Raw genomic sequence first — 21,668 nt, 5'->3', positions numbered from 1 at the left:
TATGCAATTATCTTTTTTAATGGCATATTTCTATATGTAATATGTTTTGTCAAATCTTCACTATATAGTCTAAGCCGAAGTCCTGAATACTTCATAAATGTTGAACTATTCTCTAAATTTAAGTGTATGTACGACTTCTATGGATTCATGTTTTTTCCCTTTTCATCCTACTTCATAAATGTCATTTTTTTTAAACGAATTGGTAGGAGAGCTGCCTATTATATTAAAAAAAAATATTTACAGGAGCTAGGCTCTCACCTCGAAAGAAAAAAAGAGAGACAGAAAACATAAAGTTGTACTATAGTACACTCGGCTAAGAAGGTTAGCTAGGTCCTTTGCTCCTACCACGATCCACACCGCCGCGTCGTCTTTATCCTTGTAAGGACTACAAAATGTTGTCACTTTCGCATCTTTACCAAAATATCACTCCCTCCAAGCACAAATACGTGTTTGGAGTTGTTTAAGTCAATTGTTTCAAACTTGTGTATCACAAAATAGATATATCTTGACTCTTGAGTTTAGATATTTGAAAAAAGATGTAATTAGTTTTTCGATTAGTTATCTGATGATATTGTACACGTTACAAACATATTGTAGAAAAGTGACGATAAAAGTTGTCACGTAGAACTAGAGAAAGTACAAAAGGTAGCATCGTCTTTGGGCTCAAGGTAGTTATGTCGTTGTCGATACTAGCAGTCAATTATAGTTGGTGTCCAACGTTTTGTCCGTGTTGTCAGGATTGATAATACACTCTAGATTTAAATTTACTTAATTCTAAAGTAAATCAACCCTTAAATTTGATTGTAGAGGTAGAGGAATGAATATAAGGCCATCGTTATTGTGAGTTCTGACCATGACACCAGAACCAATTTATCTAAATCTATTAGGGTGATATCATTTATGTTTTTTTCATACGATTAGCTTATACTATCAATACTACTATATACTATACATACCACATGTGAAATTCTTAATAATACACAATTAGTTCTAACTCTTAGATGTTCTTGTATTAGTACTTTTCGGATACTGATACGGAGTATATTTTAGTATAAGGCACCGTAAAAGGATTCCATATTAAATTCCAGCTAGAATACCACAGAAGAGGATTTATAAACGCTTCAATGATCTGTATTCTTGACAAGCTAAAAGCATAGAAGTAGAAATTCCATGTTATGGCGTATCAATTTGCCAATCTGTAAGCATAGTTATTGAGAGCGGATCGGATAAAAAACCGCTCCATGATCCATGTCTGTCATGTCATGGTGTTGAACTGCCCGTCGGCCACTTTTTTTCCCAAGGGCCCATGACACAGGAGGCCTATAATTCCATACGTAAAAGTACAACATGTATACCTGCATTTGAGGCCCAGCAGGCCCGCTACCTGCCACACGGACGCAGCCCACAAACGCATGCGCTGGAAACGAATCCACGTTCCTATCCAGTCTCACCGCCCGCCGCCCCACTCCCAGCCTCCGACCGGCTCGTGCCGTCCGTCGTGCACCTCTGCCCCACACGGAGCAAAACTGCCGCCTCTGGGCGCCTGGGCCGAATCCACCGCGACACCGACAAAGTCACCGCAAAGTCGCGGAACGACCCGGTCCGCTCGGTCTGTCCTCGCAGCACGATCACCGAGGAGTCACGCTACCGCTCGTTACGGCCGTTTTTTCACGGCCATGTCCACTGGCACCGCCGGTCCGACTCGCTGCCACCGTGCACTCCACTTGAGCTGGACGATCAACTGATCAAGGCGCGGACGGAAGCAGAAATTTTGAGCAAGCACACGCACACCCGCGCTGGATCGCGTGATTTCAATGAATTCTGAGCAACGAGTGCACGGTGGTGCGCCAAACGGATACTCCTGAGATCTCAGGGCCCGGAGCCCCGGAAGGCTATCCGGGCGCCGCGCGCGCGAACTCAAACCCGGGGGGAGTGAAAAAGGTCAGCGCGTGAGCCGCAAATTTCGCCTTTTCGTCTGCGCGCGCCTGCGCCGTTGCTCCCACGCTGGCTCCTCTCTGCCGAAGAAGGTAGCTGCCCACCGCTCGTCGGGGCCACACGCCAGCGTCCGAGACGGGAGAAGAAAGCCTGACAGGGTGGGGCTTTCCCCGGCTTCGTGGCTTCGTGCCCTCCTCCCGGTTTCAAATTTGAACCGCGCGTGCCCACCAAACGGCTCCTCCCCCGGGACTCGTAACCGAAGCCGCACAGCGGCCAAGGCACACGTTCCCCACGTCCCCTCGAGTCCCCGTCCCATTTGGCCGTTTTCGCCTCGGCCTCGTCGTGGGAGCACCGGAGCAGCGAGCGAGAGAGAGCGGGGGAAAGTTTGTGGTTTTGGCGTTGCGGTTGCGGTTGCGGCGTCGATGGGGGCATCGGGCAAGTGGATCCGGGCGCTGGTCGGCCTACCCGGCGGCGCGGGCGCGGGGAAGGGCCGGAAGTGGAGCCGCCTGTGGCGAAGCTCTTCCTCACAGCGTGGGAGCAGCGCACCGCCGTCGGAGGCGCCGTCCGAGGCCGACGCGCTCATCAGCAGCTCCCTCGTCGCGGCGGTCGTGCGCGCGCCGCCCAGGGACTTCCGCGTCATCCGGCAGGAATGGGCCGCCGTCCGCATCCAGACCGCCTTCCGCGCCTTCCTGGTAGGCTAACCCGCCGCCGCCGCTCGCCTCGCGTGATCCTTGGTGCTAAAAAAAAGGAGGAAAAATGCTGCCTTTTTCTCACTGTTTCTTGTCGGTGCTCGCGCGGCGGCGCAGGCGCGGAGGGCGTTGAGGGCGCTGCGGGGGATCGTGCGGCTGCAGGCGCTCGTGCGCGGCCGCCGCGTGCGCAAGCAGCTCGCCGTCACGCTCAAGTGCATGAACGCGCTCGTGCGGGTGCAGGAGCGCGCCCGGGACCGACGCGCCAGGATCTCCGCGGACGGCCGCGACTCGCAGGACGTCCTCGACGAGCGAACCGGACGCGCCGATCCCGTCAAGGAAGCAGAGGTATGAACTGCAAAAACCTTCAGAACTTGCTCTAGGCCGACCTAAGGAGTCTTTCATGTTTGTTTCGTGCGCGAAGTTTGCGAGTGTAGCAGCTTGTACCCCTGTGCTTAGTTCTTGTGCCGGACTTGCAGGACTATCTAGTTGCTTTCTACTACACCTGCATCACGTGTCGTTTCCTTGTGCTGTTGTGCAAATGCTCATATATACTCTTGAATCTGGATGCGTCAGTAAATTTATCACTTTGTTCAGTTGGTTGCTTTTGCTGCAGACTAGCAACAGTAAAATCACTATCTCCATGATGCAGGAATGATTTTGACATTGAGCTCCCATTTAGTAATGATGATTTGAGATATTGTTTGCTATTGACCAAGTATGCTTGAATAAATCTTGGTAGTCATTCCTAGGTAAGCCTTCCTAGGATGATGCCACCAATAATGCATCCCTGCAACTTTGTTTATGCCATGTTTGATGCCAAACAAACCTACAAACCTTTAGTTATTCGTAGTGTATTAAGTAGACAATTGGCCTGCGCATTTGTTTTGTTTCAAACATTTAAATAATAGTACAATCCCGCAAAAGATAAGATTATGTGCGATGATGATGTCTGGACGTTTGGATGACATGCTTTACATTGCAGGCTGGATGGTGTAATAGTCAAGGCACTGTGGACGACTTAAAATCAAAGATGCACATGAGGCACGAGGGGGCAGTAAAGAGAGAAAGGGCAATTGCATATGCTCTCTCTCACCAGGTATAATATCTTGCAGCAATAATCTGGATATGTAACAAATTTATTGATTTTCTTCACATATATATTCTAATAGTCGTTTCTGCAGCGGAGTTCAAGCCACAGTGGGAGGCCTAGCTCTCCAGCTGCATCTCTCAGAAATCATGGAACTAACAGAAACAATCACAACTGGAGCTATTTTGAAGGGTGGATGGCAACAAAACCGTGGGAGAGCCGCCTTATGGAGCAAAACCATACTGAACAGTCCACCAATTCTCGGTGTTCAGAGAGCATTGAGGACATGAATGCAGTTAGCTCAAAGCTTGCAGATGTAAGCTCAGTCAAGATCAGAAGAAACAATATGACAACTAGGGTGGCAGCTAGACCTCCTTCCACAATCTCAGCTTCTTCTTCAGATTTTGTTTGTGATGCAAGCTCTCCATCAACTTCCTCGGTCACCCCAGTGTCTGGCACCAATTTCCTAACTTCGGAGAGAAGATCTGATTGTGGACATGGAGGTGGACCGAACTACATGAACTGGACCAAGTCGGCTAAAGCGAAGTTGAATGGTTCTGGCACACATAAGCCGCCGCTTCAAAGGCAACGGTCCTCTGATCTGCCCTGTAACAGCAGGACGGCGTTATCTTCTGTAGACGTTCAAAGCACCGCTGGCTCAGAGGTTTCAGTTACTTCAAAGAGGTTGAACAGTTTGACTCTGAGAGGTCGAGGCACTAGAAGAAGTTTGGACAAGGAGAATGATGGCCAGCCTGTTGCCTTGTTTTAGAACTTAGGCCTACTTATTTCCATAATGCTATACTTTAGGCATATTGATGTTGACTTGTATGTATGCTCTGATTTCAATGCCTCGTTGCTCATTTTGGCACCATCCTCGTTTCTGATGTACAAAGGCTGAACTGCTTCTACCTACTACTTCGGGGGTTCTAAACCACTGTTTTGGAGTCATGCAGGGTGGTGAGAACTGGTTATGTACTTTTTGTGCTGGATCAGCAGCAATGAATCGACAATTTTAGTTGGGACAAGTGATGCAACCTGTTTGCTGTTTACCAAAAAACATGTGTTTCTTGCCTTGCAGATTTCAATGTTTTTATTGTATCATACGTATCCAAAACTCGTCAAATTGGTTCTTTGTCCAATCTTGTAGTCAATTTTCTGATCTAAGATACATAATTAGTAAGCGACTTTTTTTAACATATACTGCTGTTTTAGTGAATCTTTGACTTGTTTAACTGCAATCAATTTGATAGCAGAATATTGTTTTCTGAATTATAAATCCACAAACCTTCAGAGAGCATGATGCATGTCAGAGTCTATGCTTTTTATAAAGCATGACTATAGATGATCCAATCTGCTGGGTGTAATAGAATACGGTAAGAAATCTGGCGAGGAGGTTTTGTATAGTGGCTGCAATCATACTGCAGGAAGAGAATCAGAAATGAGAAATGCAGAGTGCTGTCAATTTGATATATTCTCTAACCAACCGTACCCCCAGTTTGCTGTCATCCTTGAACTAGACTCTTACCTGGCGCACGGCGCAGCGGCATTTTCCTTTGATCGCTTTGCCAGAACCAGAATTACCTTGCGATCAGTTTATATCTGAAATACCTGGTGTCGGCAGATGGCGACACATGTCTCTTGATCCACCGCAGAATCCTTCAGAATCTCCCATTGCCATTACTGTAATGGTGCCTGTACGTGGTGCCTGGAGACACAGGGCATCTACCATCTGGAGACTTGGATACTATTCCTACAGAGTATTCGGCTTGGAAGATGCGTGTGCTCCATGTGCTCGCAACATCTCCAACCATGATGAACCCTAGGGTCTAAACAAATCGCTGATGGCCTCCCTAATCCCTCGCAACCCCAGGTCACTCGCAGTATGTTAATCTGACTGGCGCGTTCCGCCACTTGTACGTCTTCTGCCGGCCTCCCGGCCCCTATCCGGACCAGAAAGAAAGAAAGAAACAGCGCCGCAGCGTCCTCGGACACTCGTGCTAAACAAAAAGCAGGCCGGTCGGTCTCGTGCCACGAGGACGAAGGCAACGGGGGTTTCGTCCCGGAACAAGCTGCGACCCGCGGTCAGGGCGTGTCGTCTACGGCACCGGCAGCCGCAGGTTCGCTGAAGCTTCACCGGCGCCAGTGGCGGTCTGCGTCAGGCGACGACCTCCCGCCGTGTCGTGCCAACATCAGAGTGGCACGGTAGGAGCTGCAGGAATGTTGGCTAGATTTTGTGCAGCAGGTTGCTAGAGTATTTGGTTAACCAAGGAGCAGTTGTGGTCAGCCAAGTTTCGAGGCAGCTGCGGCAGGTTTGTGTCACATCAATATTTAGATACTAATTAGGAGTATTAAACGTAGGTTATTTACAAAACTCATTACATAAGTGGAGGCTAAACAGCGAGACGAACCTATTAAACCTAATTAATCCATCATTAGCAAATGTTTACTGTAGCAACACATTATCAAATCATGGACTAATTAAGTTTAATAGATTCGTCTTACCGTTTAGCCTCCACTTTATATGATGGATTTTGTAAATAGTCTACGTTTAATACTACTAATTAGTATCTAAGCATTCGATGTGACGGGTGCTTAAAAATAAGCAAACGAACCAAACCAAGCCTAAACAACTCGATCGGATCAGTGAAACCGCCTGCTGGTCCGTCCGAGTCTTTGTGTTCCGACTGGTGACTACTGCCGCTGGTGAATCCTTGGTGTCATGCTTGACGACATAAAGCTCGTTGGAGCTGTTGCCATGGTCAAGGTCCAACAAACAGATGTCATGTGACAACTTTCTTCCTTAGGCCTTGTTTAGTTCCCAATTTGAGAGTGGCAAAATTAGCATTTTGCTATAAATGCGCAACTGTAGCATTTCGTTTGTATTTGTGAATTATTGTCCAAACATTGACTAATTAGGCTCAAAAGATTCGTCTCGCAAAGTACAACAAAACTGTGCAATTAGTTTTTGATTTCGTCTACATTTAGGCCTTGTTTAGTTGCCAAAGTTTGGAGGTGCCAAATTACTGTTACAGCACTGTAGCACACTGTAGCGTTTCGTTTGTATTTGTGAATTATTGTCCAAACATTGACTAATTAGGCTCAAAAGATTCGTCTCGTAAAGTACAACAAAACTGTGCAATTAATTTTTGATTTCGTCTACATTTAATACTCCATGCATGTACCGCAAGTTTGATGTGATGGGAAATCTTCTTTTTGCATAGTGCCAAAGTTGGGAGTTGGAGGTAAACTAAACAAGAGCTTAGTACTTCATGCATGTACCGCAAGTTTGATATGATGGAGAATCTTCTTTTTGCATAGTGTCAAAGTTGGTATTTTGGAGGTAACTAGACGTGACCTTACTGAATTACGAGCTCTGCCAGGACAAGCATTAGGCAAAGGAGTTGAGAATTTACAGTGGCAATTAAGTTTTAATACTGGGTGTTGTATGGGGTATGGCTGACGGCTGACCTCACTCCCCTAGCAACATCGTGGGATGAATACTCTTTCACGGTTCATGGATCTGATCTGAGTGCGGCAGTCAATCTTCCAGGGATATATGCTTCCTGGAAAGAAAGAGACGGCATGTAGATGTTGTTTCGGATGTCTCTATCATAGTGTATGGCATTTCGCTCCTACCTTAGAAAAACCTTTGCTGTGGTGCCGATTCTATCCAGGGGAAAAGCATTCAAGATTCCCTTTGAATACTTTCACGCTTAGCTAGCATGCCGTAGACTGTATGTAGGCTTGGAGCACAACACATTAACGCATTCATAGACGAAAGAACCTGCCAAAGCCCCAACTTCCTAAAAGGAAAAAAAAAGGGACAACTTGAACTTGATCTTGTTTAGTTCTTAAATTAGGGGTGGTAAAGTTTGCATTTTACCATAAATGCGCAACTGTAGCATTTCGTTTGTATTTGTGAATTATTATCCAAATATTGACTAATTAGGCTCAAAAGAATCATCTCGCAAAGTACAACAAAACTATGCAATTAATTTTTAATTTCGTCTACATTTAATACTCCATGCATGTACCACAAGTTTGATGTGATGGAGAATCTTCTTTTTGCATAGTGTTAAAGTTGGGAAAAGGGGATATAAAGAAGGCGCTTGTGAAGCCCAAGAACTCAATTCTGAGTGGGCGCAGATGACAGGGAGCAAACTGCAAGATCTGCACCCTGACATGTGGGCTCCCGTGGTGCAATCTGGGGCCAGTCTGAGTTGACCCGGCAAATTAATTACGCGATTAAACAGCGCGATCGCGTCGCGTGACATGAGAAGCCTCGATGGATGCCGCCTTCATTTGAAGCTCCCCACCACAAGCGATAGCACGCGCACAGAAAGGCGAAGCCGAACACCCCTTCCCCCTCCCGGCTCCCGCCGCCACTGCCCGCTCCACCGTCCTACGGCCATGGGAGACAACAGCGCGGCGGACGCGCCGGTGCCGGGCAGGTTCGGCAGGATCTGCGTCTTCTGCGGCAGCAACCCCGGCAACCGCGCGGTCTTCGGGGACGCCGCGCTCGACCTCGGGAAAGAGCTGGTAATGCGCCGACCAATGGCGAGGCAGCGTCCCCAAGCCCCCCCTCCCCTCCCCCCCCCACCCCCCCGGCCGCTTCGAAATTTCGATACTTGGCTCGATTTCTTTGCTTGCTTCCGTTCTCGCTCACGCTCGCCGTGGCCGTATTCCGCGGGTTCTTTTCTCTTTGCAGGTGGCGAGGGGGATCGATTTGGTCTACGGTGGCGGCAGCGTCGGGCTCATGGGCCTGATCGCGCAGACGGTTCTTGATGGCGGCTGCAGTGTCCTCGGGTATCTACTTTACCTGCTACACCTCGAGAATTCTGGCTCTGTTCAGTTCTCCAACACTGGCATACTTCATGTTCGAATCTGCAATCTATATCTGACGTGCTGCTGTTATGTCTGATCCGTTTGCAGGGTGATCCCAAGAGCACTCATGCCCCTTGAGGTGCGTATTAAATTTTAGCTGTCCTTTTTGGTTCTTCTTTGTGTACGCGTAGAACTATCGATTGCTATATCATTGTCAATTCCAGTATAACTCTGCTCAAGCGGCTAACTGGTTCATAAGAGTCCTCAGTTAAAAAGACAGAATATGGTTCGCGTTTGATTTTGTTCTTGCCGACAGATGGTTCATTTGAATTGTATCTGTGAATTTGGCCCTGGATGCCAGTTTTACGAAATTCTTCCAAATCTGTCAGTGTGCTCTCCAAATCACCATTTGATTCCTAAGGTTTGTTGGCTCAGATTGATCAACGTTTGCTTCTGGGATTAGCAATAGCCAATAGGTGAATAGGTGATCACTAAGGAATCGGAACTAGGATTTACCATTTAGGGGAGGTGAATTGCAGTTGCAGCCTATCAGTTTAGACTTTTGGGCAGTACAACTTGGAATTTTAATGTTTGCCACTGGATGGCTGTAATTCTAGAATGTGTAACTTGCCAATTGGATACCTCAAGTTGAGAAGGGGAAAAAAGATAGGCATAATTTTTGGTTAAGCGGTAGAGTATGGGTTTTAAATGATTGTCCATATGTAACTCGAAACTGAACACTAGAGGGTTTTTTTTTGTGAAAAAAACTGAACACTAGAGTTAGGAACGTGGCCAAGGCAAGGAGGCAAACAAACATGCTACTCTTTGTAGGTACTTGCTCCAAGGTGAACCTGGAGTCCTGGACAACATTTTTAAGCATGTCTTGCTGTGGAAGTGTTAGCCATATATAGGAAGAATGGAGATAGGAGAGATCTGAAACTATGGTCTACTTTCAGTACTCCTGTAACCATTTGGGACATCATTTTTTCCCCTCAAATTAGATATCTGGTGCTAGCGTTGGTGAAGTAAAGGTTGTCTCTGACATGCACGAAAGGAAAGCTGAGATGGCGCGACAAGCTGATGCCTTCATTGCTCTTCCTGGTTTGCAATTTACATCTTTTTCTCTAGTACATACTGACAGGGACATAAATTTAATTTGATATGCTCACATGACAATGATGACTTTCTGGACATCAGGAGGGTACGGAACAATGGAAGAGTTGTTAGAGATGATAACATGGTCACAACTTGGAATTCATGACAAACCAGTGAGTATTAGTATATGGCTGTGAACAAGTAGCTTAAGGGCACTGAACAACTTATCACATACTGCAGGTTGGATTGCTAAATGTTGATGGTTACTATGACCCGTTGCTCACGTTATTTGATAAAGGCGCGACAGAAGGTTTTATTAAGCAGGATTGCAGAGATATAATTGTTTCAGCGCCGACCGCCCATGAATTGCTGAAGAAAATGGAGGTGAAGTGACGTCACCTGCTTATTATACAGTTTGAACACTCAGCTCGTTATGCTTGTACTTTGCCTCATTGACTTACATCAGTGCTTCGATAATGCTCTTGTCTGTGCTCAGCACTACACACGATCACACACGGAGGTCGCCCCACGGACAAGCTGGGAGATGTCAGAGCTGGGCTATGGAAAAGCACCGGAGACATAGCATACGCTTGCCAAGATGACATTTAGCGTTACTGGGCTGCAGGCACTGGCTTTCAATTATCATCTTTTGATCCATCTATTTAGTAGCCATTCATGCTACTTGTGCGCTCAATTGTTACTTCATCTGGTGAACAAGAGTACAAGAATTTGTATGTTCTTCAACAGTAACAGTGTTGGCAAATGCATACGTGATTACAATAGTTTGTTCCCCGTGGTTACAATAATACCCATTGTACAACAAAGGTATATTATGTTTACTGTTGCTACGTGTGGTTATCATTACATTTTGTTCAAGAATCCAAAATATTTTCTTCATTTGAGAAACTAGATGAGTTCAATTCATTTATATCGCTTAAAGTTTAACTGATGAAGAAACAGAATGATGTGCACTGTTGGATTGCATAATAGTCTCACAAGTCACAACCTGGGCCATCGCTAGTGGTTGGTGAAACAAACTTAGCGCCTCCCTTCCCCAAGTTGTGTATGAGCGCACGAGTGCGCAGCAACATGGTCAGAACACACATTTCTCCATAGCAACATGGTCCTGCTTTCGTGTGGGTATGTGCTGGATTTTGCATAAGGCTTTGTTTCTTTAGAAGCTCCTAAATTCCTATCATATCGAATGTTTAGATACTAATTAGGAGTATTAAATATAGACTAATTACAAAACCAACTGCACAGATGGAGACTAATTTGCGAGATGAATCTATTAAGCCTAATTAGCTCATGATTTGACAATGTGGTGCTACAGTAAACATGCGCTAATGATGGATTGATTAGGTTTAATAGATTCATCTCGGAATTAGCCCTCTATCTGTGTAATTAGTTTTATAATTAGTTCATGTTTGGTCCTCCTAATTAGCCTCTGAATATTCGATGTGACATGAATTTTACTTCGGACTAAATTTCCAAACACCCATAAGTTGTTTTGAACACCACAATTCTGAACTGCTGATCACCCTTTAACAGATAGTACAAGATAGAAAACAGACTCGGAAATCAGAATCCTGATAAGTCTACTGTCAGGTAGTCGATAAACTTGTTCCATGACTGCTGAGAAAAAGGACAGTAAGCTTTACCCGTTGCACTTGCCTGCCCAGATATTCAGCATCTGGAAGTCGACCGCCAAATGCAATGGCCATAGAATAATACAAGATAGAATAAAGAGTTCAAGGGCTCAAGATGAACCGACAGTGAAGATATTTAGAAGCTTGGACCTCAGCGTTGGACTGCACTACTAGATTGTTCACTACCGATGCACGGATTTGCTTTAGCTGTAGAATCTTCACGTCCCATAGAACGGCTACCACAACCGAACCTGCATGACTCTATCTGGATGTTCCTGCCTTGATCCAGGCAGGAGCTATAATATTTTCACAAACAGGCGATGAAAAAATGGATGAATTAATAAGCACCAGCAATATGAGATTGCATGGAGATTGCCCTTTAGAACACACAGGTGCAAATAAATGTCTTTACAGATCAACTTACTAGTTAGGAACATGTTCAGACAAATTTCATTGATTTAGAATTCTACATGCTCGAATTCCAATTTTCCAAGTTCTACCAGTTGAGCTTTGCTTGTCCCAAGATTCAGTAACTCGAAATGGAACACCCAAAGGAATAGAACAATAAAACAGACTGATGAACTCAAAGGGGCGCCTGACAGACCCAGCTACAAGACATTTACATAACATTATGAGAGCTAGGCTTCACGCGCCTCAGACAGACCAATTATTTACCTTGCTCAGAAGACCTGATAAACCGCACTTCCACATGAACACATCGTCTCCCCAGCACATTATTTCCTGTTGATCCAAAACTCAACAGGAAACGCAATGCTAACCACCTGATTATGATTTTTACAGAGTGGATGAGAATTTCTTGCAGCTCTAGAACTGAACCCTCTCATCACCGTCAAAATTAAGACCTTCAATGCCTTTGAGGGCAGAATCATAGTTCTTCACATTAGATGGATGCCGGCCTGAAGATGAGCGCTTTTGTTCTGCAGAATGGACAGGTGAGCTCCTCTGAGGACCTGAGGCTCTGCGGAATGCCCCAGGGCTTGCATCAGTTGTACGCGTTCGTGAAGGCTCAGAACTATCAGTGGCCACCACATCGCGGCTACTTGAAACAACAGGTCTCCTTGAAGATCCACTTGACCTTCCCAAAAAATTTGGTCCTGAAATCTAAAAAGAAGCAGAGGCCAAAGTTAATTGAGAAGGAGCATATTTTCTGCTGTTAAATTTCCAGATTGAAGACTATAAACTATGTTTAATTGCATGAATCAAATAAATACAACGTAAAGAAGCAAATGCAAAATCAATGAGGTACTACTTTTACCATGTCAAAACGCAACAATGAGGATTTATCTATGCCAGTATTCATTGATACGAAAGCACTTGAGTACTCAGCACAAAGTAATATACAGGGCTGAATGAAATTGGAAATAGCAGCTTATAATTCCCTCGGTGAAAAATTTTGGAAACCAGAGTAAAACAAAGCTCTACAAGGCATTGGCTAATCTTGAAATTCTTGTTCAAGATAACTTATTCAAAATTTCTAACAAAATACTTTCAGAGAATGAGAGAACTGACAGAACTGACCAGGATCATGTAACGGAAACAGGTCATGTGTCACTAACAAATATTCCATCCCAAAGACCCCAACTACTACCACATTAAGCCTTTTTAGTGGCTTCCGCACAATCTCCAATTTTCAAGCTATGTCTACAAGATATGTATGCCCTCCAGTCACAAAAGAGCATCATTGTGAAATCAACAGTCTCCGATGCCAGTTTTTTTTACCACTAATTTCTATTATAATACTTATGAAACCTATTATAGTAATAAAATCATGAAAATACTGTTCCTGATAAATCTAACATAGCATTTTCATATGTTCATTATTGATATTTGCAGATAAATGGTTAGACAAACTTAAAAAGTTTGATTGCTCGCACCACAAGAAAAGTTCGTGTACCAATGGAAGAACTTTATCAGACTAGATCTACAAGATGAAAAAATGTCTCATCTTGCACACTTTTTTAAGTCCATAAACAACAGACAACATGATGACAACTTACCACAGGATCTTTAGAAGCAGTAACATCATTCCCTACAGGCGCTTTCTGCTTAGATAATGTCCCCACGCTTGTAATAGGGGGTGGTGTACGACGTCGATCCATTGATGACCAACCACTAGTCCTCGCTTCCTCAAGGCCTAAAAGATAAACAATGAGCATTACTCAATCAAATGCTGAAGTACAAACATGGCAAATTAAGAAGAGTGCTCCAAATTACCTGATTGCCTGTCATTCTGTAATGCAGGTGCCAACCCAGAAGGTCCCGCACCATGGCCCTGTAACAAAGGCAAGGCATCAAAATTATCCTACAGATGGTTACATAAAATGCGCACGTTTGGTAGGTAAGTCATTGAGGGAGAGTTGGAGAGGCTCACCACCGCACGGGGTGGAGCAGTGGCAATTTGAGATTGTTGGTACTTAAGTATTGTCCAGTCAAACACATAGTCAAACTGAAAACCTGCAAAATAAAGTTTAATAATGAACATGGGCACATATGTTTTATATCATAAAGGGTATTAATATTTCCTTGAAACTTTGAAACAAGGCAAAGGAACTGACCTTCGCGAATAAAAAGGTCACGAAACAGTCGCTTAAGGTATGAATAGTCAGGCTTGTCATCAAACCGTAGTGAACGGCAATAATGGAAATACGACGCAAACTCTGTAGGATACCCACGACATAGAGCCTGAAATAGATCAACAACATAAGGACATTTCCAAGGGAGAGGTTCCAATTCCAGATAAAGATATACCGATCATACCTCAATTGATGTTGCAACTTTCTTCTCGCTGATTTTCTCATACTTTTGCTTCTTTGTTCCTGCTTTAAGACCTTGCCAAGGAAGGCTGCAGAGAAAAAAAAATTGTTAAACTGAAATGAGGGGTACATAGAAAGAGCTGATGACCAATCAAACTCACCTGCCCCTCAGGAAGTACATAAGTACATATCCAAGAGATTCCAAGTCATCTCTTCGGCTTTGTTCTGGCCATTAAAACAAGAGCAAAATTTTGCCAGACAACATAGAATGCATCAGTGCAAGGATAAACGAAGTTGCACTTTACAAAATACTGAAGAACAGTGTAAGGTATGTCAACAAAAAAAAATAATTTTGAACTGATTCTCACCAATGCCAAGATGGGTGTTCACACTAGCATATCTTGCAGTTCCTGTCAAGTTCTTGTTCTCCCTGCAGCATTTACTAGTTAGTTAGGACTGCATGGGTAAGTAGCTAAACAAACCACTAAAGATGTCTGCAATGTACAACTATCAAATTGGTGTGAGTTCATGACTGGCATCTGTTCTTTAATATATTTTTCTTACCATCACAGTTCACACTCATGTGAGGACTGAGATGTGACTATTGTAACTACTTCATTCATTAAGCATTATAGTATAACTTATGCTAACAAAAAAGTTAACAGGCATAAAATTTCTGGCTTGTCCCAAAAAAATGGTATAAGAAAAAAATGGGAACTTTGAGCACATTAGAACACAAAAACATGCTTATTCCAGGAAAGAACAGAAAGCATAGATAACTCAGGAATACTAAGATTATTCTATTACCTGTATGGGATGTGCTGATGGGTTGAGGTATCCCTGTATTTTTTAGCAAGGCCAAAGTCTATAACGTAGACCTGGATGAAAATGCAGAATAAAACAGGAAGTGGTTAACTAATAACAATTTAAAAAGCAATTTAAAGCACGCACTAAAGATGACATTGCCACCCACCTGATTAGCTCGCCTGCCAAGACCCATGAGGAAATTATCAGGCTTGATGTCTCGATGTAGAAAAGACTTGGAGTGGACAAATTCCACTCGATTTATCTACAAGTGGGGAGGGCAGATTACATAAAACTCATCTGTTAAAGGTGGAAAAAGAAAAATTTATACAAACAAAATAATTCAACCAGAGAAACAGAGATGCTTGGGAGGGAGATGGTTTGTTCAATGTGGGAACCACACAGAAACATTATTAAAAATGATTAATGGGATTTATATGCCTGTGTGCAAATGCAAGGGTCCAGTGTGGCTATTGGGTAACAAAGTTTGGGGCTGTGAAAAAGGTGAATCACAGACACATATCGGGAGTTGATTCATCATGCTATGGACAAACAAATGTCCTAAGGCTTTGCGAACAAATATCATTCAATGATGGCACCATGCGTACCATCTGATCAGCAAGCATAAGTACAGTCTTCAGAGATAATTTCCTGCTGCAGAAATTGAACAGATCCTCAAGGCTTGGCCCAAGCAAATCCATAACCAAGACATTGTAGTCTCCTTCTACACCAAACCATCTGACGTTCGGGATTCCAGCTGTCAATACAACGAGTGTCAATACACACATGCCCTAACACACATTCTTACATCACAAAGAAAACATGACAGTCAGAAGCTTCCATACTTCCTCCTTGCAGAATCCTATAAATCTTTGATTCATAGAGCAACTGAGGATGTTTTGTCTTCACATTTTCCTGCGAAAATAAACAAAGGCAATCAAAAGACGAGTTAATAAGCTGATGCTAGCAATCAAGCCTAATAGCCTAGCATTTATGCAGTAGATAATTCATGAAAGAGCTAATCTACTGCAAGCAACTCTACTTTGCATATCTCAGGAATGCAATCTATTCCTAGACTTCATACTCCAAAGTGGAAAATTTAAGGGACCAACTCTCAACTGACGTTTATACTTTATACCAGTTAATTTAGATCCATCAGGCAACACTCCAACAGGTGCATCTCATCTCAATTAGCACTTCCCAAGATGTGCATATTGCTCAAAGATGCATACGTTTTTCAAGTCCAACCAAGTGACCCACAAGTCCACTCAAGCCACAAGAACCAGCAATCTGCTTCTCCAGACCATCCATCCATTGAAAAGCACAGCAGCTAATGAGAGCAGACCCAGGATCCAAAAGCAAGTCAGAGAGCTCGAGTTGGTCCTAGACAGCTAGGACAACACGTTACAGCAACAAATTGATGCGCACGCGGTCCCGAACCCAAACCTCAGCTTGCAAGTGCAGCACCTAACAGTGGACACAGGATAAGATGCACTACAAAGGAGCTGTACTACACAGCAGGAAGCATCACAGCAAAACTGGAGCATAACAAAGATCCGAGCAGTCAATCCAGCAGGAAGAGAGCACGGACCAGCTTAATCGCGACCTCCTCGTTCGTCTGGATATTGGTGCCTGCATCAACAAGGAACAGACACAGAACAATCTCATCATCACTCCTTAGCGAAAAGAGAGCACGGAACCAAAAAAAAATCTCTTCCGAGCACGAGCCGCGACTACGCACCGAGGTAGATCTCTCCGAAGGAGCCGCTCCCGATCTTGCGGCCGAGCCGGAACTTGTTCCCGACCCTGGGCTCCATTACTCCCGAAACTGCCCGAAGGAAAAGAAAAGAAAAAAAAAACTGCCGAAAAAACGCGCCCTTTCCGCAGCGGAAATCTAGCTAGCGAGCTCAGATCGGCGCGGGTGCGGCGGGACTCTGGGATCTGGCGGCGGGAGGCTCCCGTGCTACCTAGGGTTTGTGGATAGGGCCGTGGATGAGGATGGGGAGGAAACGGCGGCGGCTGCCATGGCCGTGCGGGGGAGGGCGCGCGTGCGTACACAAGCTTCGGGGGGTGGTGGAGCGAGTCCAATCCTCCTCGGTTTTTCGGGGGGGTGGGGGGAGTTGGGAAGTAGGCGAAGCTAAGCAACCAGGCAAAGCGAGACGAGGGGGCAAAGGGGCAAAAAAACCAAAATACGTCGTCCACCTCTGGCTGTTTTGCGTTTCGGTCCCTCCCTTTCGTCGCTTTCGCTGTCCCTGTCGACCATGGTGTACTGTTCCTCGAGGGTTATTGCTCGGCGCACGCAATGGGGTGCGCTGTACTATATTATCCTGACAGACTCATGAGGTGGCAGCACACTCTTTGTTGCTACTCTATAAGCCTTGGTGTGGGATATTTATTTGGATTTTATTTCGTAGAAACGTGCTGTGGGTTGCTAGCTCGATTCATGAAGACCCGGCCACCTGGACGATGATTGAAATTTGGTCGGCAGATTTTTATATTTGACTAGCTTAAATGGAAGAGTTTTGGATTTCCTCTTAGTTTTGGACTACATCTACAGTTTTTTCGCCGAGTTTATCTGCAAGAGTTGTCATCAAAGTTTGGTCAAAGCAAATACACAGAGTACTGGTGTTCGCTAGTGAATCTTATCGCTTCACCGTAAAGCTTGTATAATTTTTCGTTTTTAACCTGTACAACCAAAAGGCTGTCTTTTGGATTCAGTCGCTTTGTGTTCTATAGTCCTCCGCTTTCGTCATTTTTTTCTCTCTTTCTGTGTATACACTAGTGCTATATTTTAGAGAAGTATGGTATGCCACTACCAATTTATCATGACAGCTACAAATCATTAAGTGAAACTCTTTTCTTGATTTCCGACGGAGCTGAGTATTTGCTTAACAGAGTACTTGTCACTGAACTTGACTAGTCAAACTTTGGTTAGCATGCGTCTTTCTGTCACTGAGTATTTGTTGAGAAAATGAAATTACATGCTTGTCTTCAATAGGTACACTGGTTCCTGGTGCTCAAAAGGCATCATATCAGGTAATGTACTTTTGTTTATTATACTATTCATAAGCAAAGCACATTAGAGACATCGGTCGTGTTCGCTTCAGCTTATTCAGCCGGCTTATCAGCCACCAAACAGTGTTTTCCTCTCACAACAAATCAGCCGTTTCAGCTTTTCAGCCGGCTTATAAGCTGAAGCGAACAGGCCCATCATATCGTATCTTTCTCATATTCTAAGTACGATCCTTCACCGCTCACTCGATATTTTTTTTTATATGCTAATCTAGTAAGCAATTAAATGTATCAAGCTCGTAACAAAGTTGTTTACTCAAGAATGTTAACTCGAAATGATATCAATCAGTACTGTAAGATTTTGCCTCTGAGAGAATTCTAGTCAATAAAAATTGATTTGTCCACTAGGAAAAATATGAGCTTTTTGGTACGGTGTTGCCACTGCACTCTTAGGAGTTAGCATGAAGGTGGCAGAACAGTGCTAGCTGGAAATCAAAGATAGCGTGTCTGATAGGAAACATGCAATTCCCATGAATATTGATTAAATGGATCTTGCACGTCGACTGAAATAATACTTATATGTAGTCACATCACTACAACCGTATGCAGAGAAGGTTTGGCGCCCTAGTGCCCTACCAGATGGAAGATAAATAACAATGCGAGTTCGGTCAAGCAAATTCAACATTTATTAGTGTTCACTAATGAAGAAACGCTTGACAAGTTTGGCTGAACCATGAAGTCAGAGTAATAAAGAGAGATTTGCTTGGCAACCTTATCGCTGCACCATAAAGCATGAATACCTTTAAATTTCCCTTTTTAACACAGTACAGCCTAGCTAATTGCGTTGCCTAAAGGCTATCTTTGGGATTTTGTTTCTTTGGGTTCTAGTCCCTCTATTTCATCATTTTAGTTTTCTTTTGGCGTAGGATAATTTTCGTCGATTGAGTTGGGTAGTTGACCAATTGATAATTGTCACTGAATTTGCTTAGTCGAACTTTGACTAGAAATTTTCCTTTCTGTAGTACTATCTAACATGACAATGATATTGTCATATTAGTCCATTTTTTGGAGAAAATGAAATCATGAGTTCTTTCAACAGGAAGCTCTATTCCCACTACACTACTGGTCAAAGCATCATGATAGGCAACCTACCTTTTTGTAAGTACTTCTATTAAACCAAAGCAAACCTGGGACATCTGTATCATTTTCTATGTACGATCTTTTAGCGCCCGGTCCATTGTTTTTCTAAATGCAAATCTGAGGAAGTAAATGTAGCAAGCGTAATCAAGATGTTTACTCATGAATATCCACTTTTGAAGCAATGGTGATACCACAAGAGTACAAGACTTCGCCTGTGAGAATGTTAGTCAATACCTAGTGCTTTGTCCACTAAAGAAAAACTATGAGCTTGCAGTGTTGCCAGTTGCCACCGCACTCTTAGGGGCAGGCAACATGACTGTGCAAACAACCAAGATAGCGTAAAATTGGCAAAGCAATGCTAGCTGGAAGCATAACGTGTCTGAAAGCAAACACGCAATCCCCATGAATAATCTGAATCTTGATCACCAGGTGAAATCCTGTGGTACACTCACATCGCTATACTCGTATGCAAAGAAGGTTTTGCGCCTACCAGGCCGAGAAGACGACTGCACTCGTATGCAAAGAAGGTTTTGCGCCCTACCAGGCCGAGAAGACGACTCTTAAGGGCCGAGAAGACGACTCTTAAGGGGTGTTTGGACAGTAGGTGCTAAACTTTAAAAGTGTATATTGGATGTTCGGATGCTAATTAGGAGGACTAAATATGAGCTACTTATAAAACTAATTGCAGAACCCTGTGCTAATTCGCGAGACAAATCTATCAAGCCTAATTATTCCGTCATTAGCAAATAATTACTGTAGCACCACATTGTCAAATCATGGACTAATTAGGCTTAATAGATTTGTCTTGCGAATTAGACTCCATCTGTGCAATTAGTTTTGTAATTAGCCTATATTTAATACTCCTAATTAGCATCCAAACATCTGATGTGATAGTTGCTAAACTTTAGTATCAAACACCCGATACTAAACACCCCTTAAGGGCATCCGATACTAAACACCCCTTAAGGGCATCCAGAGAGTGTGAAATAACGGGATCCTAAGACTGTCCGCACTCATCATACTCTATTTCCATACTCTCAAAGGGATATTCAGCTGTCTGCACTCGTCGTACTCTATTTTCATACTCTAAAAGGAATATTCTATCCCGCAACCATGTTTCTCTGTATACCATACTCTATACCACCAGTCCCATATTTTATTCCCCTTCCCCCCTCTCCTCCCCAACCGTTACCCTCCCCTTCCCCAGACGCCTCGCCCTCCCCGCCGCCCCCCTCCTCCCCTCCCTGCCGGCGCGCTCCTCCCCTCCCCGCTGGCCTTCCTCCCCGCCACCCCCTCCTCTTCCTCCACCTCGGCGCCCTCCTCCTCCTCCTCCCCGCCGGCGCCCACCTCCTCCCCGTCAGCGCCCGCATCCTTCCCCCCCCCATCGGCCTCGTCCTCCTCCCCGACGGCGGCGGCGGCGGCGGCGGTACGGAGGCAGCGGGCGGTCCGAGCGGAGGCGCGAGCGGGTGTTCGTTGGCGCTGGCGGCGGGTGGCGGGAGGCCTGCACGTCCGCTAGGAGTAGCAGACCGGGGGCCGTCCGCTTGCGTAGCGGACGCCAACCAGTACCGCGGTGCGGGATTTTTTCCGCTACCGCGATACTGGACGATGGTGTAGCGGTCCCCGGTGCGGACAGCCTAAAGCTTTTGAGGTCGACCTGGTACATAGCAGACCCGGTCATAAGGAGGTGTCTTAAGCGAAAAAGCTTAGGACCGGCCTCAAGCTTGATACCCGGTCGTAAGAAATAAAATAATCGGAGAGAGAAGGGAACGGAAGGAATGCGCGCACGAGAACGACCGAAGATTCGCGCGCGAAGCGAGTCCGGCGATCCCCATCTGCTGGCGCCTTGCCGCCCGAGCCGCCGGTGCTGCACGCCGCCTCCACCGGTGCGCGATGCTCCACTGCATGAGATTCCACCAGTGCGGGCAGACGCCGGCAGGGGAGCGGCCCTGCGCGGGCGAAACGGAGCCGGGGAAGGGAGCCAACAGGCTCGGCGTCGAAGCGTGGCCGCCTGGCCGACATCCGGCGACGGCGCGCGGGCGCGGCCGCGCGGGGACGCGGCGCCGGAGAAGAACCAGGAGGAGGCCGGTGGCGGCGGGCTCGGCATGGAGGACGCGACGATGGATTGCGGCGGGCGGCGTAGGGGTCGGAGGCGTGAAGGACGGAGGAGAACAGAGCGGTAGGAGATGGGATCGAGAAATTTTCACGGGATATTTTTCTGGATAGCGGGCCCACCTCTAAAGGCCGGTATCGGCCTCTGTACTAACAGCTGGGAACTTATGACGCGTGGGGACCACCTTAAGGGCGAGGTCGGTCGCAGACACCCTTCTAGCCTTGTAGATGTATGACGTGCACTGACACCGGTCCATTACCACGTAACAGGCGTTCATTTGTTGATCCAGAACTGAGGTCATGTTTAGTTACCTCCAAACTCCCAATTTTAACACTATGAAAAAGAAGATTCCTCATCACATCAAACTTGCGGTATATGCATGGAGTACTAAATGTAGACGAAATAAAAAATTAATTGCACAGTTTTGTTGTACTTGCGAGATGAATCTTTTGAGCCTAATTAGTCAATATTTGGACAATAATTCACAAATACAAACGAAACGCTACAGTTGCACGATTTATGGCAAAATGTCAATTTTGCTACTCCCAA

At 45.1% G+C, this 21,668-nt stretch overlaps 3 protein-coding genes and 1 long non-coding RNA gene across 4 annotated transcripts; 2 read left to right on the top strand and 2 right to left on the bottom strand.

Moving 5' to 3' along the window:
- The first annotated feature begins 2,175 nt into the window (after nucleotides 1-2,175).
- LOC101779094 (protein IQ-DOMAIN 1) lies at nucleotides 2,176-4,582 on the top strand. Its single transcript, XM_004969653.2, has 4 exons — nucleotides 2,176-2,627; nucleotides 2,742-2,969; nucleotides 3,607-3,720; nucleotides 3,806-4,582. The coding sequence occupies exons 1-4, from the start codon at nucleotides 2,358-2,360 to the stop codon at nucleotides 4,478-4,480; spliced, it is 1,287 nt and encodes a 428-aa protein (XP_004969710.1). The 5' UTR covers nucleotides 2,176-2,357; the 3' UTR covers nucleotides 4,481-4,582.
- Nucleotides 4,583-7,986: 3,404 nt separating this feature from the next.
- LOC101778679 (probable cytokinin riboside 5'-monophosphate phosphoribohydrolase LOGL1) lies at nucleotides 7,987-10,494 on the top strand. The gene is made up of 7 exons (XM_004969652.3): nucleotides 7,987-8,250; nucleotides 8,420-8,517; nucleotides 8,644-8,674; nucleotides 9,537-9,636; nucleotides 9,733-9,803; nucleotides 9,871-10,014; nucleotides 10,127-10,494. The coding sequence occupies exons 1-7, from the start codon at nucleotides 8,122-8,124 to the stop codon at nucleotides 10,211-10,213; spliced, it is 660 nt and encodes a 219-aa protein (XP_004969709.1). The 5' UTR covers nucleotides 7,987-8,121; the 3' UTR covers nucleotides 10,214-10,494.
- Nucleotides 10,495-11,602: 1,108 nt separating this feature from the next.
- Nucleotides 11,603-16,987, bottom strand: LOC101778277 (casein kinase 1-like protein 2). The gene is made up of 14 exons (XM_004969651.4): nucleotides 16,599-16,987; nucleotides 16,449-16,489; nucleotides 15,703-15,772; nucleotides 15,466-15,614; nucleotides 15,027-15,122; nucleotides 14,861-14,931; nucleotides 14,422-14,483; nucleotides 14,215-14,278; nucleotides 14,058-14,142; nucleotides 13,856-13,982; nucleotides 13,672-13,754; nucleotides 13,515-13,572; nucleotides 13,298-13,434; nucleotides 11,603-12,401 (listed from the first exon to the last, which is right to left on the bottom strand). The coding sequence occupies exons 1-14, from the start codon at nucleotides 16,672-16,674 to the stop codon at nucleotides 12,105-12,107; spliced, it is 1,416 nt and encodes a 471-aa protein (XP_004969708.1). The 5' UTR covers nucleotides 16,675-16,987; the 3' UTR covers nucleotides 11,603-12,104.
- A 3,606-nt stretch (nucleotides 16,988-20,593) lies between these two features.
- LOC105914470 lies at nucleotides 20,594-21,509 on the bottom strand. Its single transcript, XR_001164081.2, has 2 exons — nucleotides 20,795-21,509; nucleotides 20,594-20,663 (listed from the first exon to the last, which is right to left on the bottom strand). It is a non-coding gene; the product is annotated as an uncharacterized LOC105914470 (long non-coding RNA).
- Between the last annotated feature and the right edge of the window lie 159 nt (nucleotides 21,510-21,668).

This window comes from Setaria italica, chromosome V (assembly GCF_000263155.2).
Source record: "Setaria italica strain Yugu1 chromosome V, Setaria_italica_v2.0, whole genome shotgun sequence".
Taxonomy (NCBI): Eukaryota; Viridiplantae; Streptophyta; class Magnoliopsida; order Poales; family Poaceae; genus Setaria; species Setaria italica.
This window is presented reverse-complemented; position numbering and strand designations above follow the sequence as displayed.